Below are 18,562 nucleotides of genomic sequence, written 5' to 3'. Positions count from 1 at the left end.
CAGGGCTGGGGAGGATAAAAGCCCACATGAGAAGGAGGGCACTTGACATCCATAGACCAGTTTCTCTTCTCTCATCCTTGCTGGGGACTACAGGCTTTCTCACGCGAATCTAATTGTCTAGAAAGAATATTTCCATCAGAGTGCCATTAGCCTTGAATTTCCTCTATAGCTCATCGCATACTCATTAGGATGTCATCCCACTATCTCAAGAACAGCTGTTTCCATATTGACACTTCCTTTCCAGGATTTCAAAAGGCCACAGGGGGGGTTTGTGAGGGAATGCAAGGCTTCTGCAAGATGAGATAAAAGGGACACATCAGATCTAGTGTTTCCTAATTAGTTGTCACCACTCTGGGGCTTCTATAGCTGCTACAATGCTGCTGGATTCGTGAGCAGAAATAATACATACATGAGTGTGCATGAGCACACACACACACACACACACACACACACACACACACGAAAACACGGTACCAAAGTAAAGAGTACAAAAGGCAAGGTCAGTCCCAGGGCATGAATGATTCTTCAGGACTAGCTCCAGAATGTTGGCAGTGCCCTTGCTGATGGACTTGTCTTGTTTCTTTTGTCTCTCTGTCCTCATGTTGTTTCAGAGGATTTCAGGGGCTTCTGTCTAAAGTAGAGTTTGGAGGCTTTGCATTCAGTAGCCATTTGAATAGCAGATCCATAGACTAAGAGCCCTGTAACATACACTGAAGGAAAAGAAAACAGGTAATCACACAGCTCTCCTGAAACCTTAGTTGTTGCATTAAATGACTCAATATCTAGACACAAGTCTGTTCATTCAGAAAGAGGCTGGGCAGCTCTCGCTCTCCCTCCCAGCACTCCACGCACACCTTCTCAGAGGTATTGCTTCCAATAAACTCCAGATTTTGTAACAATATGTTTATACTGTGATGCTGTATACTGTTTATACTGTAATTACTCAATTTTGACATTTTATGCTGTTAAAGATGAGTCTTTAACTTGCTTAAAGCATTATTCCACATCCCTACAAGCACACATGTATATCTTTCCCTCTATCTTCTCAGTAGGTCTGTATCAGTTTACATCAGGATTCAGTTTTATTCTGACTACAAAATATTGTTTACAGTTGAGAAGCATTGTAAATTATGATTACATATCCTGGATTTTACATCTATATCTTTTTCCAGGAGTTCATAATCACCTTGTTTCATTGTTTGCTTATTACCCATCAATCATTTTTCTCTAAGATCCTCCATAGTGTTGTGCGTCTCCTCTCAATTTGGTAAGTCAACAAATATTCAACACATGCTCTTTTTTTCCTTCTTTTTGAGACATTCCTCCGGAGCCAGTTGGGCTAGCTTCTAAGTCTCATGCACAACTGTCTCCTTGAAGCTCGTCTTTCCATTATTCTGGGTACTCCCTTTTCACCTCTCCTGTGATTAGTTCTCCTTTTCTTAGAACTCATGTTTTCCTCTCTGTAGGTCTAACTTTCTTTTGTTGGAGACTATCTTCCGGTAAATTCCTGAGAAAAGGTGCGGAAGAAGTAATTGTTTTGTTCTTAAATGTCTGCCCTGACACTTATTAAGTTGTCTAGTGGTTACTTGTCTGCTGTGGAAATTCAGAGCTGCGTTTCCATACTTGACCCTTACGTTCCAGGTCAAAATATTCAGGTACCAGCTCTATATGTCCAGAATTAATCTTTTTCATCTCCTCATATCTTCCCCTCCTCCTGTGTACTTATCTTAACTAATAGGACCATCCTTCCTCTCGTCTTTCAGTATAGAGAAACACTGTGTACATCCTTCCACCAAACGTAACTCCCCGATATCTTGTATTTAGCCTCTCACCACTTAGTTCTGGGCTTAAACATTGCTTGTTTGGACAATTGCAATGACTTTGTAACTGCTCTCTGAGCCTCTAATATACCTGGGTTCTCCATTCTACAATTTATCTTTTGTCACTCAACTGCAAAAAATTTAGGTTAGGTAGTATCATTTCCTTCCAAAAAGTAACTTCTAACGACTTCCTCTTGCTCACAGAATAAGGTCTATAATATGTTTTTATATGCTATACAAGTCAGGATCTGGTCTCATGGTCATTTCTTCCCACCCTTGTTCTCACACATGTGATTCTATTGTCTCATTTAATTGTCCCAACAACAATGGATTGTCGTATTCACAGTGTCATGCAGGATGTCATGTGGGGTCTCAGCCCCACTCCCCACAGAAGAACGCAGGACATGGTGAGGCCAAAAAAGAACACCCATGGAGCCATAGGTAGGGGAGTCTTACCATTACATTCTCCGTGGTGGCTGGGCTGGAGACACAGGAAGCAGGAGCCACATGATCCTCAATCCACACTCTGCCACTTGCTAGCTCAGCCACCATCTTCCCCCCATTTGCTGCTAGCATAGCCATGGCAGTTATATTAGTGGCCAATGGCCAATCACTGGTTACAGCTGATGGCCAACTAGCCATAGCTGATGGCCATCCAATCACAGTTGATGGCCATTTACTACCTGAGTGAGCACCTTTCCACGTGAGGCCGAGAGCCTGGAAACCGCACTCCTGGCTCTATCCCCACATGCATCTTTGAGGTTTAAAATTAAAGTAGAATGGAGTACCCCTAAGCAAGGAGTAACAATTAGAATCCCCTACCCATCCTCCTTTATATCTAAAGATTTGTCCATTGAAGGCATTTTGCCCATCTGGTCATGTTCTCCTACTGGGAAATCCTTTGGCATTCCGACTCCTGGGATGTGCAAAGTCCTCTAGGGTACATTTAAGATAAACCATATTCCCACAATGTGAGCCTTCTGGGCACCCATCTTTCTAATACAGCAAGTGCTTTCTTTCTTCACCTTGGGAAAATACGGACCATGTCTCTTATCCCAGAGACCCCTTGGCAAATGGGCAGTTGCCCTTGGGAGTGACGTGTTTCTGGGTACAGGAGAGCAAGTTATCTGATGGCCCCAAAGAAACCATCCTTTTTTGCAGGATGCAATGGTTACTTAAACCAAGATGAGCAAATCTCCTGTTGAAGAAAATGACATGTTGAATTTCTAGAAATGGGAAGCATAGAAATGAGAAGCAGATTTAAGAGTTGATCATTTCCCACCAATGCTTATCTAAGACACCTGAAATTTGGGAGCTAAGCTTACTGTATTTCCCCAAAAATAAGACCTAGCCAAACAATCAGCTCTAATGTGTCTTTTGGAGCAAAAATTAATATAAGACCAAGTATTATATTATATTATATTATATTATATTATATTATATTATATAAGACCTGGTCTTATTTTACTATAATTACTTATATTAATTTTTGCTCCAAAAGATGCATTAGACCTGATTGTCACACTAGGTCTTATTTTTGGGGAAACATGGTAGTAAAAATCAAAAGTCAAATCCATTGACTATTTGAAGGTGTATTATATATATTCCAGTAATCCTAGGTAGTCAATGCTATAGATAAGGACATAATTTATTTTGCCATTCTAGGTGCGATTAACAGTTTACCCTGTGCAAACTACACTTTATAAATATGGCAAATCAATGCTGGTTATCAAAATCCATCCACAACTGATAGCACAGGAAAACGGGCTTTGCAACATGGCCTTGAAAGCCAATCTACCCGGCCAGCCCCACACAGGTTGGCTTATCGTCTAGTTAATCACACAGGCATCCTGGCAATCTTATTGATTTGTCAGGACCTAGACATGACATCACTCCTAATAGCACATGCGCTAAGCCATTGCCACATACAGAATAGCATCATCCCAGCCTGCAGCCAGCCACTGACTGCATGACTTAGCCTCCTGCTGGGAAGGGCAGGGGCACTCTGGGGAGCAAAGCACATCAAAGGCAGATGTGAAGGACCTTCGTGCAGGGGGATAAACTCTTCTGCTGCTGGTGTGCAGATCTCTGCCTGCTCCCCTTCCCATGGATGAATAGTTGAATAATCCTGTCAGGAAGCCTGGTATTTGATGTCCGTGAAGCAAGGCATGATGCTAAGACAAAATATAGACTCATCGTCCATTAATATTTTCCATTTGACATTCTCTACAGGTTGATCATTGCCATCCAGATTGAGTAAGATGAGGTTTCCATCCAGCAAAGGCTACATTTTCTTCTCTACCCTGGCAGAAGGAAGATCTGGTTTCCTTTGTGATGGGGAGTCTGTTTTGGAGTTGGTTATAGAGTGATTTATTCTGGGCTAATTCTCTTCTCCTAGTTACTCAAATGAAGCATTCTAAACAGGGGCTTCTGAAAGGTCCAAGAAGAAGCCTGTTTATCACCCAAAGTATGTGACTAAGCCGGAAGACTTCTAGTGAGTTCAGAGGGACAAGACACGGATGTCAGAGCAGAACATGTACGAAGAGGGAGAGAAGTAGATGGTGAAGTCCAGGAAGGTTGTTGTGATGGAGGCAACAGGAAAACCGTGTGCAGAATTGGGAGTGGAAACAAATGGTGTGTGTGTGTGTGTGTGTGTGTGTGAGAGAGAGAGAGAGAGAGAGAGAGAGAGAGAACTTTCATTCTATCCTGTTGGGTGGGTGTTCAGTAACCTTCCCGGTGCGAATTCAGGTATGTTTCTTTCACTTAACTATAGACATCATCACAGAGGGGAGCTGAGTTTGAGGAAGACTTCCAGTAAGCACAAGTTATCTTGCATCCTCAATTCTTTTCTGTTTTAAATTTTTATTGGGGAATATTGGAGAACAGTGTGTTTTCCCAGGGCCCATCAGCTCCAAGTCTAGTTGTTGTCCTTCAGTCTAGTTGTGGAGGGCGCAGCTCACTGGCCCATGTGGGAATCGAACCGGCGACCCTGTTGTTTCAGAGCTCACGCTCTAACCAGCTGAGCCAGATGGCCACCTCACGTATCCTCAGTTCTTGGCCCAGCATCTGATACACAGCAGCCATACAGGGAAATACAATAGTTAAAGGACTCTGTAGCCTCTTACAATATCACCTGGGCAGATTACGTTACTTTTCTATGCCTTTGTTTCTTCATCTTCATCTAGGAAAAATAAGAGTACCTATTTGATAAGGTGTTGTCAGAATCAAATGAATTAATGTACTTTAAAACCTTTAGAATAGTGCCTGCCACAGAAGGTGCCATGTAAGGGGTTGCCATTATTTTATCAGACACTCAGAAAAATAATTGGTGAATGAACGATGTGGCATAAGCAATAAAAAGAAATAATAAAATTGCTTCAGGCAAGGGCAAGGCCAATATCGGAGAGCTTGGTGTTGAATATTAGAGGCGTACAGGCAATGTAATTTCAGAAACAAGTAGGAGGTACACTTTTCTAGTCCACCAAACCTGTACCAACAACGATAATTGTTCAAACTGAACATTTCAGTTTAAACTTATTGTATTTTCTTTACCTGGGTGTCCACGCAGGAGAACTATTAAATGAAGGCCACAGTGCAGCCCACGTAGACAAGGGAAGCTTGGGGGCAGTGAGAAGGGAAGGGAGGGGAGGGGAGGGAAGGGAGGGGAGAGGAGGGGAGGGAAGGGGAAGGGAAGGGAAAATTTATCTGCCCACCCAGGCTAGCTACAATTCTACCTATAGTTTCTTCCCACTCCCATGGGAACAGGCAAAGTCTCTTTGAATACAGTAATGTGGACAGTGCACTGCATCAATGCAAACCTTAGTTAAAACCAAGACAAACCGATGCTCTCCTGCTCTGGTGAACTATAGATAATCTCCCAAGCCCTAGGCATAAGGTCTGGTGATAACTGTGTCGCTTGATATCTTCATCCTGTTCTTAGGGATATTAGGTTTCACGTTTGGCCTAAATTCCAGCCACTTGTCAAACAGAAAATTATGGATGTAGGCAGCATTTCTGTTTGCGTAACCTCAGTCACATCTTCCTCTAATAAGACACGACATGAATTACCCAGGTTAGCTGAGTTAGGAGCTAATGGACGTGGTGATAGGATGGTGAAGAAAGACAGGCCTGCCCTTCCAAGCTTCCCTCCCTCTTACTCTAGGAATTTTCCAAATTGGTCAGGACTATGTTTTCTTCGTGTGTGTGTTTGGATCAATCTCATCCTATTTATCTTCTCACTTAGCTTACACGTCAATCATAGATAGACAGCTGCAAACTTCATTCAAGGCTCCAGCTTCTCCCCTCCCCCAGTTCAGGGTGCTGTGGGGTGATGCCTGCCGTGGGAAAGATGGGTGAGTGTCCTCCTGCTCCCTGAGCAGCCTCTAACACTCCAGGGTTGAAGTGGACGGGAGCAGCCAGGGCAGGAAAGTCTCTCTGGGACTGACAGATGTCTAAACCCAACCCTTGTTTTTGGGGAGCGCCTTGTGGGGTCTTTGAAGACCCTGCCTCCCCTTTCCCTTTGCTGGGGATTTTTCTCCTCAATTCCCTGGCACAAGTGATACCCCCTTCCTGTCAGTCATTTAAGATTCACCTCTTTGCCTGGGCCCCACACCCCAGCCTCTTCCAGCTGGGGTTCCCCTGCCCCTCACAGAACGCACTAAGCCCCGCCCACCAGGCCTTAGGTGAGGGGACATGAGCATGGCTCCTACCTCTTCTTCCTCCTCCTCCTCCTCTTCCTCTGACAGCCTTGAGGGTCAGGTCACCTTAGGGCTTCAGAACTGGTCTCGGACCTGCCTTCGCTAGTCCCTGAGTGGAGGTGGGAGAGGGTGGAGATAGTTGGTACCCACTGTCTCAAGACCGCCAATAAAATTGAGAAAGAGCCCCCTTTGAACATCCTGCTAATTTACTTGCGATGACTGTCACGAGGGGCATCTACACTGTCGGCTGTCTGTTGTCTTTGTTTCCTTAATGTAAGCGAAGTTTTCCCTTTTTACCAGAGAAAAATGAAAAGGAACGAAAAGATAAGAGAGAACAGTTTTCGAATGAATTCTGCCCATCTTTTCCAGAAGGGCACTTCAGCTCACTGCCCTTTGCCCCTGACCCCGGCTCACAGTGGCCTGGGGCTGCCCTCTGACCCCACGCTTCATTCTGACATCTACTGTGTTCATTACGGGGCACTGTGTTCCCAGTCACCAACCCCTTCTCAAATGGAAACCTCTCGGTCCTATGACCCATTCTTTTCACATTCTGCCAAAGGAACAAAAAAAATAGCAGTGCAAATGAGCGTGCGTGGTGCCAGTGAGTTACAGTCTGAGGTAAGATATGCATACACGTGGTCTTTCAGATTGCCAACGGGGAGAGCCTCACACATGGTCATTTCAGGCCCTGGACCAATAGTTGGAACAAACACCTGAGGCCGATCCGTCAGGCTCAGTCTGAGCAGAGCCCAGAGGATGCAGTGACCAGCCCTCATTTGTGTGCCAGTGCCCAGTATTCTCAGGGATGACCCATCCTTCCCATGGGTTCTTAGTGATCCCCAGCCCTGCCAGGGCCTGTTGTGTAAGTCAGCTGTGACAATTGTGCCCCCACACACTGGCCCTGGGGCATGCCATCCATCTCCTGCTTCCTTCCAGGAGCACCAGGGCTGTCAGATGCTTTCTGTCTGACCGGCCACCATCCCCATCCTCATTCCCTGCTATCTGTGATGGAGGGTGCCCGTTTGATTTGATACATCTTGCTTCGGTGTCACAAGACCATGGGCTTTCCTGAAGTATGGTTCAATAAATTCCTATGCATTTTTGTTCCAGAGTTTGAATGTAAACATTTTCATTGAAACAGGAAGGAAATGTTCAAAACAACCCACCAAACCCCCTGCCTGCTGGCCTTGAGTACCCTCTTCTAAGAAGCATTATAAGTAGCAGCTTCAGAGACCCTAGGGTGGAAGTGTGTCTTCTTCACCCTATGTCCCCAGGGTTCATCGACACCCTATCTCGGTCCCATCTTCCCCATTTGTCCCGTGGCCCTTATGCTGTTGCCTGGTTGCTCAGGTAACCCCCATCCACCACTCCAGCAGAAACATGGTCTCTGTAAGGGATACTCTGTTCTCTTTAAGTTACTCCTAATTCACCATCTCCCAGTCCTTTGTTCCAGTGTCCCTGGTTCCTCAGTGCTGGTTTGAGGCTGCTGACCCTCAGATCTGTTCCATAGCCTTTCCTTTCCCTGCCTGAGGGGCTAGTTCCACAGCTCTCCGTCAATCTGTGGTTTCAGTGCATGGAAGACAGTGGTGGGTGAATGGAAGTAGGTGAAAAGAGAGAAGCAGGGCGGTGCTCCCCCCACCCCCACTCAGCGTTGGCAGATGGCTCCAGCAGTGACTGGGTCCCACCTGATGTGTCCACAGTGTTCCAGCCTCTGCCAGGTGGCCCTGGCCCTTGGCTCTAGGAACCAACTCCTCCCTCTGCCCCTTAGGCCAGGGCTTGTGCTGGCTTCCTGCTGCTGTCCCAGCTCTTGTGCGCTTCTGGGCTCTTCCACCACCTGCGCTTATCTCCAAGGATCATTGAAGCAGTGATTCCAGAGACTCCAGAACTGCTCAGTCTAACACCGTTTTCTGCATTTAAATTCTCTGTTTTTTACAGACAGATTTTTTCATTTTCTTGACAGGCCCCTTAGATATATTAATACCTCCTTTCTGGATTTCCAACCTGGTAATCTGATAAAATCCTCTGTGATAGTCAAGGGTATAACAGACCAAGCCAAACCCTGAGATCAAACATATTGACTTTGGTTTTTATCTTGACTCTGACAGTTCTAGCTGTGATACCTCCGTCAACTTACTCAACCTCTCTGAGCCCCAGTTCCATCACCTGTAACATACAGATAGTGAAACTCAATTCTACCATTGAGACAGCCCTTGGTAACCTTCTAGCCTGTTGCCTGGTAGCTGCTAGGCACTTAGTAAACATTAGCTCCCCTCACCTCTCCTCAAGTGATCATATCTGCTGAAGTATGAATGCATATCCCCTCCCAGGAAATATATTTGTACTATAGCAACGGCCTTCTAGAAATAAGTACCTTAGACTTGATCATTAATTTTAGGTGTGTCCATTTCAACCCAGAGCACCCAGTGCACCACAATCAGAAAGATAGTATTGGACACGCTGACCTTTGAGAGCCTTCACGTCTCTCTGAGGAGATGGCCACCTATTCTGTGGAAGCCTCCTGAGCCACCTTCTCTCCATTAGCTGGGCAGAGGCACCGGTGCTGATATGAGAAATGATCCTGCTCCCTGCCCCCCAGGAGGGTGGAATGTGTGGGGCTCCAACATGTGGGAGTCTGGCCCAGGCTTATTTTTGTTTCCATTAACATTCTCCTCTATATGTATTTTAACCTTAATCAGTTGCATATGTTTTAGTTTTATTTGCACTTAGTTCATCAAAGTGTCCCTTACGATCTGAACTATGCCATGAGGCCTTAAGCTCTTCAGTGAAATGCTCATTAATACCCCTGGGAAACAGGAAGTTGCATTTAGTCAAATATAAATAAAGACAGCTCCCAGGGGCTTTGCCCTGGCCTGGGTCAGGAAGGAGCCAGGGACTTCTCCGTTGATCCGATCCACTGCCCCCTCTCCAGATGCACTGGAGGCAGACATCACAGGACTCCGGACAAATAAGTGTTTTGAAAATGTGCCTGTCCTTTGTTCAACACCGTTATGCAGTCAAGCAGGGTTTTACAAAGGAAAGAGATTCCATTGATTTGGCCAAATCATTGGGTATCATTCCAGATTTATTTCCAACCCCAAGTAGCTTGAAACCAGGGAGTGTAGGAAGGAAGTGAGAAAAAGGAGAAAAGGTCTGGAAGCCTAAACTACCTCACCAAAGACGCTTACAAGTCGTGTTGTAGAGCTTTCCATCTTCCCCTGTCTCCCCCTTCTCTCTCACCCTCTCGCTAACTCTCCGACTGCACATATGGAACCAATTACCAACAAAGCCCGATTGTTATATATTTGGAATTTCCCACATCAACTTGATGCTTTCTTTAACTGCCTCTTAATGTGTGTCTGCGTTGGGTGACCAGACCTATAGCCTGCCCACCCCCGCCCCTACTCACAACCCCCCCTCCAAGAAACTCCCCCCCCATTCATTTTCTAGTGGTGTAAAATTCCACTTCTTCCCTCGGCATCCCACCCTCCACTTCCTATTAGATTCTTTGAATAAACAGAACTTTCTATCGTTTTCAATAAACTGGTCTGTAGAAAGTAAATACAAGCTAGTTCCCAAAGCATGTGAGTGATAGCGGGGTAACACCAAAAAGCAGGGATTATTTACAAAGGAAATGGCATTTCCTTCATAAAACCCAGAACGGAGAGGAGCAGTGGATGCAGGAATACGTTTAAAAGCAGAAAACTAAAATATCATACCTCCAATCCTGGAAGCCCCCTTACTTGTTTTTTCTTTATAGTAATTTTCTCTGCTATTTGAAACAAACAGATTTAGGGAAGAGTAGAGGTGAGGGGCCTAAGTGAACAATATATCAGTTACGAAATATTACAGAAAAGTTAAAACCTTCGACCATGTGTACGCTCAGTCAGAGAAGGTTGTCTGACATGGATAGTGCAGTAAGATTAGAAAATAATAGGCACACGTGATGGATGGATGGAAGCTTGGACAGCTTTACTCAGAGCCTTGTAAAATCAAACGTAACTTCTTCATGTGTACTGGAACACATGAACATGCATGTTCTAATAACAAACATTTAAATGACGAGGTGCCACATGCAAGTTTGCCTGCTAGATTTGATTTGATTCCTCTGAACCACGTGATACAAACGACACAGACATTTTTCCCCTTCCTTCTCTCACGCTTTCTCTTTGTGGACTGCATTCACATATATAATTAATTTCATGCTCGCATTTATTTTCTGTGCATTAGACAGCAGAAGGGAAAGCACATATGCATGTCTGATGCTCAGGGTCGTACATATAATTTATGACTGCAAAGAGGGATCTCCCCCAAGTTCCCACTGTGTTATGTCACTGGTCTTCAAATATTTCTTTTTCCTGTGCTGGGAACAGAGTGAAGTCAGAATGCAGGATTTTACAGTAATCTCCACACCAGATGGTGATGTTCCAAATAGTCTTTTTAAGGTGAGCATGTGACCTATGGTACAGCCAAGGGGCTTCGGCGTCACGTGATGGAATGAATAATACGTCTGATAGAGCTTTGATTAGACGACTGACCTGGTTACCATCTGTAGGCACAAGAAGCAGAATTGACATTTCTGGATCACTCTCCCCAGAAGCGTCACTTGCCCACTTCAGGGACCTGCAGTCTCACGGAGGGACTGACATACAGGGACAGACAGGAGGCAGCTAAAGTTATGCAGCTAAAGGCACGCTCAAGTTGCAGAACTTGGGCTATTTGTCTTCTTCCCCATCCCCCCACCTCCCGACAAACCACATCTTGACTCATGGTCGAAAGAAAAACTCTTTCAGTTATTTGATATTTGGGAAACCTCCAGGAGACCATAACTTAGTTTTGAGGAAGCCTCTGTCTCTCCCTTTGCCGGGAACGCGCGCACACACACACACACACACACACACACACACACTCACTCCACTCACTCATTCACACAGCTCTACACCATGGTGGTTCAAGCTGCAGTGGCTCCAAATAGATCCCAAAGACTCTTACTGAAAATTCCTTATGGATCTCTGAGAAGACGCAGCGTGGAGAGGGTAAGGACGCGGCGGCTGTTTGTTTTCAGGGAGCAATTCCTCCAAAGAGGGAGATGTTTGTTTTCATTGTACGTAGCATCCCTGTGCTAGTGCCGTTTTCCTGAAAAAAATCAAGTTCCTGGGACTGTAGCATACTAAGTCATACGTAATTTTTTTCTTAACAGATAATGATGAGAAATTTGAAACATAAATTTTTGTCAGCTGTGCATGTGGGGGTGGGAAGGGGCATTAGAGATGAAAAACGGACAAGATTGGGGTGGGGGCTCCCCTCTGGAAGTGGTGTGGGAGGTGTGAGTGCACGCTGAGAAAAGCATTGGGCTGCGAAACCTGTTTTCTTCTACGGTTAGTAAAACCGATCTATTAGGGCAGCAGAGCTGCAAATTTCCTCCCTGGGTGACAGTGTCTTCAAAGGAGGTGCCGATGAGGTTAAGGAGCTAAAATGCCTTGAGGGTTGCAATTGTGCACCCGCTTGATTAAAATCCCCTCTGTTGTTTTGTTGTTGTTGTTATTTCAGATACCTTGATATCATTTTGGGGGTTTTCTGTTTGTTTGTTTTTACTCTTATGGATTTCGGCTCAAAATTACTCTGTTTTCTGAAAGCGTGCTGACTTTACAGTAGCCCCTGGTAGAGAAAATCCTGTAAAACAATGTAAAGGATTTGTCCTCTGGAGTGACTAGTGCAGTTTTGGGGGTGACTATTGTTAATGCAAAGCTGGTTGTCGTCGAGATGGTGGGCTCATTTGTGTGGTGACACGCAGGGGTGGAATGGTTGGTGGGTCTCGGAAACCCCCAAAGCCCCTGTTTGAATCATGCAGGGCCCTCTGTGAGCTGTGGACATGTACTCAGACAGCTAGGGTTAAGGTGTCATCTGAGATCGAAAAGGCAAAGAGCTCCCTTGATAGATAAGCAACCTGTCACATCTTATAAAGAGGGACAACGTTTAATTCAAATGACTTTTTCTGGTTTCTATATTTACTACTCCGTAAAACATAATTAAAGCTTTGAAAATACGAGGGGCTGTGTAGACTTCCAGGCTGTGTTGACTCCCTGGCTTTTGATGACTTACATTTTTTCTGCCATTTGAGGAATAATGAAAAAAACTTCACTTCCTGTTCTGGGTGTGTATAGGTCTTTATTTGGAGACATCTTTCTTGTGCTCAAATGAGGGTCATCAATTCATATGTATTCGATGTCTACTGCAGGCTCCCTTTTGCACCCAGAGCTTTAGCGCATAGGACCAGCAGTTATTGCAAAAGTTACACATTTCTCAGGCTTATTATCGCAGATGTGATTTTAGGTTCTGGTGAAAATATTTTGACCTGTATGGTAAATCAGTTTATATAGTATGCTCTATTCATAAATACTCACTTGGAAATATGAATTGCATGCACTGAATTTGCACAACATAGCGATACAAATGACAGTGTTATCCTACACACAGGCACACAAAAAATCCATAGTAACCTGGTAACCTCGGTTTAACCATTAGAATCTCCAGCTGGATGTCTGATAAGTCATATATGTTTAATAAATCAAGATGCAGTTACCATTTCTGCTTTTCATTGTTCACCGATTTAAGAAAAACTGACAAATACATAAACACAGAGTCATACATAAAACGTGTCGGTTGTTGCACATGCTGGCGTCTACTTACATTCAAATCACACAGACCTGTTTTCTGCCCTTGGCACACATTAGTGTTCCCCAGGCCTTAGGAGACTGATCTGCAAGCTTCTTGGCCCTTAAGAGAAGCACACCCGTCACTGGAGCATCAGACGTGCTGTTACTCTCCGTTGCCAGATGTGAATCAGTGGGGCTGGGGCACCCATCACTCACAGGAAGAGTCTACTATCTCACCCTCCACTGCACGGGAGAGTGAGACTAATGGAGTAGATGATGCTAGGTCATTTCCAATCGGACGTTTTATATGATTGCTGATTTTATGACAATTTTCAGAACCGGAGTCATCTATTTATATAAAAGGAGGGCAGGAAAGGTGAGAAACCTCATCTGCTTTAAGGGCAGACACTGAAGACCAGTTGGCTGTCTGTTCTGGGGACTCCCTGCATACAAAGCAATGACACCTTTTTCAGCTACATCAGCAGCCTAAAGGGTGACAGACAATCGAGTTGGCCTCTGTTGTCTCGCGATACTTAATGCTGTAAAGGCCTCACATTTCTATCATGCTTTTACACCAATGCATTTCCTTATCTATTACCTCACTTTCATTGCTAAGGAGACACAGAGAACAGGGGTTATTACCTTTGTCCTGTACGAACAGGGAAACCAAGGCATGGAGGGGTTTAATCTTCTGTCCAGGGACATACAGTCAACGACAGAGCAGGACCTAAGTTAGGGACCCTGCCCTCGAGCCTGTGGTCCATCACCTTTGCCCTCTGGGGAGCTTTGACATGGCAGCCTGCCCCTGAGAAACGGGTTACAACCAATTTGTGACCAGTACATTCCATGAGAGGAAATATGGAAGACTTACCAAAATCAGGAGACTCGTGACTTGTAGGCACTGACAGCCAACGACCCTTAGGTGTCCAGGATGAAGCAGTTGTTTCTGTTTCCCAACTGCCTAGCAGTTGAGTTGAAAGAAAAGAAACATGCCGTTTTCGTTCTGCTACCCAGACGTTTGTCAGATCCTGATTGTGGAAACCCTCGCTCAGGCTGGGAGACCAGGCTTAGTTCTTGTTCATATGTTTTCACAGACTGTCATGAGCCTATCACAGTGCCATGCAGAGCAAAATAAATAAATGAATGAATAAACAAATTAAATAAATAAATAAATAAATAAATAAATAAATAAATAAATAAAAGAAATAGAAGATTTTTGTGTTTGGAGGTAGGAGAAATTAGGGATACAGGTTCATATAAATGAAACCATTTTAAGTCAGTATAATAGGGCTCTAATCCAGCTACAAAACAAGTAATGAAGACAATTTAGATGCTACACCGTGAAGCAAGGTACCCTGTTTCCCAGAAAATAAAACCTAGCCAGATAATCAGCTCTAATATATCTTTTGGAGCAAAAATTAATATAGGATCCAGTCTTATGTTATAGTAAAATAAGACAGGGTCTTACGTTAATTTTTGCTCCAAAAGATGCATTAGAGCTGATGGTCCAGCTGGGTCTTACTTTCGGGGAAACACGATAGGGTGGAATGGCTTGCAGCCATGCCATCCCTAACTATTTATTAACTGGGGCACAGTGTCCCGGGCTTTGTCAGCCTCGGCTTATTCCTCTGCACTATCCACCAAGGCTGGTTGTTAAGGATTAGAGATGCTATGGAAGGACCTGACACAACAGCTGCTGTACAGAAGGCCGTTGTTAACGCGAGGCATAGTTTTTAAGTTTGCTTGTCTTTGAGTGGATGAACACTAGGCTTGTATTTTTCATATAGCCTCGTACACACACTCTTAGTCACACCTCATTGTCACCCAGAGAGGTCCTTGAGGGATATTCATCTGATCGAGCCAAAACAGTAGTCTTTCCTGGGGATTACGTCCCCTTTTTGGAACTCCCAATGTGATGTAAGATGCGTAGAAAACAAAGTGTTTCTAATTCTTGGCGCACTAATGCCAAGTAACTAAACTTACTCAAGCCCAGATATGTCTACAGGGTCTCTTGCTTCTAAAGCTGGATGTTTTTTGCTCCAGAGGTAAAAATGTTCGTGGAAAATTCTAATGAATGTAAGAACATAACATATAATATAAATGAGTTAAGGAAAGAGCACATGTGGACATTTTTGTCTGGGAGTTTGCCTTGGGGAAGTGGAGGGATGTTTTTATTCAACTCCTATGACCCAACAGATGAGGAAACGGTTGCATGTTGGAGATTACCATTATAGATTCAAAACCTAAGAATACATAGGCAAGGCTTGGTGTGGCCCAGCCCGTGTTGTTTTAGTGTATGCTCATCTCCCTACTGATTTATTGTCTCTACCATCCAGGCCCACATATCCTAGGGGGATCTGGGCATCTCTGTCGTCTTGAATGTCTCGACACCTCAAATTTAATATGGAATTTATCATCTCACTCACAATCCTGCTCCTCTCACACGATGAGCTACCTAAACACCCACACTAGCACCCCGGCATCATCCCTGCCTCCTGCCTTTCCTTGGTCTCCCCCATCTAATCAGTTACCATGTGGCCAGTTCTAGCTCCAGAATCTCTCTCACACCTAACTACTCCTCCCCACATCCCTTAGTTCAGGCCACCATCGTTCCAGGAACAAGACTGGGTAAGTTGCCAGTCTTGTTCCTACCCAGTCCCTGCTCTGTTTTGCAGACAATGTGATATTTCTAAAGCATAAGCATGAGTATGTCACTTGTCTCCTTAAAACCTGTAAATGGTTTCCTGCCTCAAGATAAGTACAAATGTCTAAATGTAACTAAAAACCCTTCATAATAAGGACCCTGCTACCCTCTCTAGCTTCATCTATCCCTGTACCTTACCCTGGGTATATTATATTCCCACCATACTGAAATATGTGCAGTTCCTCCAAAGTACCATGCTCTGCCTTGCCTCGCCTCAGGGCCTTTGCATGGACTTTTGTCTGCCTGATACATACTGCCTCCTTCCACCTCCTTAACTTCCTATTCACACCCTGTAGCCCAAACATAACATCCGGTTGGAAACTTTGCCGGCTACCCCATCCCTTCCCCAAGTCTAAAAACGTGCTCTTCCTTCAGACCCCCATAACACTCTTAATTTTCCTTACAAGAGCACAAATCACACTGCACTGAACCCACCTCTTTCCATCCTATTTCCATTATGTCAGTCCTCCACATGATGACAAGCTCTGTGAGCGCAGGGAGCGCATCTTGGACCCTGGTTCACAACAGGAGGATAGTAAGTGTTCACTAAATGTCAGGATGAATGACATCTGAAAGTTTTTTTTTGTTTGTTTGTTTTTTTAAGATTTTATTGGGGAAGGGGAACAGGACTTTATTGGAGAACAGTGTGTACTTCCAGGCCTTTTTCCAAGTCAAGTTGTTGTTCTTTCAGTCTTAGTTGTGGAGGGCGCAGCTCAGCTTCAGGTCCAATTGCCTTGCTAGTTGCAGGGGGCACAGACCACCATTCCTTGTGGGAGTCGAACCGGCAGCCTTGTGGTTGAGAGGACGCATTCCAACCAACTGAGCCATCCGGGAGCTCAGTGGCAGCTCAGCTCAAGGTGCCGTGTTCAATCTTAGTTGCAGGGGGCAGAGCCCACCATCCCTTGCGGGACTCAAGGAATTGAACCAGCAACCTTGTGGTTGAGAGCCCACTGGCCCATGTGGGAATCGAACAGGTAGCCTTCGGAGTTAGGAGCACGGAGCTCTAACCACCTGAGCCACCGGGCTGGGCCCCTGAAAGTTCTTATCCACTTCCTGCAGTGAAATTATTTGGGAAGAGGATCAGAATTAAACAAGTCTCACTTCTTACGTTAAATTACTACAACCCCATTATTGCTGGTGGAAAATGTGTTCAGTCTTACATGTTAATACAAACTGAGAAGATGGATGCTGTTCTCCTATTTGTTCTGAACTGTGCCATGGAATGGGGAAGAACAAGACTGGCAACTTAAAATCTTACCATCAAACAACAAGTGTATGTGAACAACTGACCAGACTCAGATGGTATGTCTCTTTAGACTAACGTAAATTTAACATTTTTGTTTAAAAAAAAAAAAAAAAGATGTAAGAACGCACTCTCTTTTACCACAATTATTTGAATATTTAAGTGAAAGGGTTTTTGGTTTTAGTTTTTTTGTGTGTGGGTTTTCTTGTGTGTGGGTTTTTTTTGTTTTTTTTTGTCTTGGAAAGACTGAAATGGTGTGATATTTCTGGAGCAGTATTTTTAACAGTTAAATTAAACCTTTTTGCACCCACATTATTCATTATTTGATGTGTTATTCCAGGTTGACGTATTGCCAGTCTATTATTTTGCAAACCATTACATTATCACAGCTGCTAAGCTGAATAACTTAAGAATTCAGAATACAACAGAGTCTCTATAATCGAGTGTGTGGTGCTTACATTCTGAATGTATTCATGCAGGGAAGTGTAAGACTTTACCAAAAACACATACAGCAGACGGCTCTTAGTGGATATTTATTACCATTGAAAGCAGACAGCCAAAAAACTGTTCAGACAGATCAGTGCAGTCACACATATTATTATCCAACCCCTCATCCTGCATAAGGTTTCGTTCCTTCTATAAATATACACCGCTCTGGAAAAGAAAGAACGTGGACTCTCAGAGACTCCAATTCTCTGGTTCACAGGCTGCAATGAAGACTATTTCCCCCTTGTTGGTTAGTTCCATACGATTTTGAATGACCCCCATCTTGGCAAACCAACACTGATTTTATTTCTTACAGCAGCTTATGTCAAGTTAAACCAATGACTTTTATCCTGGCAGAATGAGATTGCATAGTGGAAAGGCTGTTCCTACTGGTTCCACTCCAGAGATTTTATTCCTCACGCTGGAGTGGAAAGCAGGACTGGGAATCTCTCTTCACCATCCTCTTTCACCATTCCGCACCAAATGGTAGCTGTCAAGCTGAGTGTGAAAGCAGGCAATGATGTCCCTCTTTAGACAACTCATTCCCAAGTCCTGACTCCTTCTTAGAACTCTCGCTGATGTCAGGGGCCGAATGCCGTGACTCCTCCTCAAGTAGTGCTTCTCAGCCTTGGTTTCACGTTAGAAGCCCCTGAGGATCTTTAAAACTCCCAATGCCCAGGCTGTGCCCAGACCACTGTGTATCAGAACCTCTGGAGAGGGGCCCCGCGCAGCAGTATTTAAGCCTCTAGATGACTAATTTGCAGCGACATTGAGAACCACTGCTTGAAGGTAAGATTATTGTCAAGATGGATCATCTGGGCACGATGCTGGCTTAAGGACATTAGCTAGTTTCTGTGCTTTTGTTGTCTTCACATGAAAAAGAAATACCTGAGTTCTGTTTGCTTTTTAGTCAAGAGTGTCATTCCCAATAGGAGAAAAAATATGTAAGCTCCTTGCAA

The 18,562-nt window shown here is 44.4% G+C and overlaps 1 protein-coding gene across 7 annotated transcripts in view; it reads left to right on the top strand.

Moving 5' to 3' along the window:
• Positions 1-18,562, top strand: part of FRMD4A (FERM domain containing 4A) — a 565,649-nt gene that overhangs the window by 246,908 nt on the left and 300,179 nt on the right. For 2 of the 7 annotated variants that reach the window (XM_019738284.2, XM_019738285.2), the window contains exon 1: positions 11,443-11,550. The exons of the other annotated variants lie outside the window; for them this stretch is intronic. In XM_019738284.2, coding sequence (XP_019593843.1) covers positions 11,458-11,550 — 93 coding nt within the window. In that variant the 5' untranslated portion in view covers positions 11,443-11,457. Of the gene's footprint in view, positions 1-11,442; positions 11,551-18,562 lie in introns of those variants that run through there. 7 annotated transcript variants of the gene reach the window in all.

Source organism: Rhinolophus sinicus, linkage group LG02 (assembly GCF_036562045.2).
Source record: "Rhinolophus sinicus isolate RSC01 linkage group LG02, ASM3656204v1, whole genome shotgun sequence".
NCBI classification, from domain to species: domain Eukaryota; kingdom Metazoa; phylum Chordata; class Mammalia; order Chiroptera; family Rhinolophidae; genus Rhinolophus; species Rhinolophus sinicus.
Note: the sequence above shows the minus strand (reverse complement) of the source record. Positions and strands in the feature narration are given on the sequence as shown.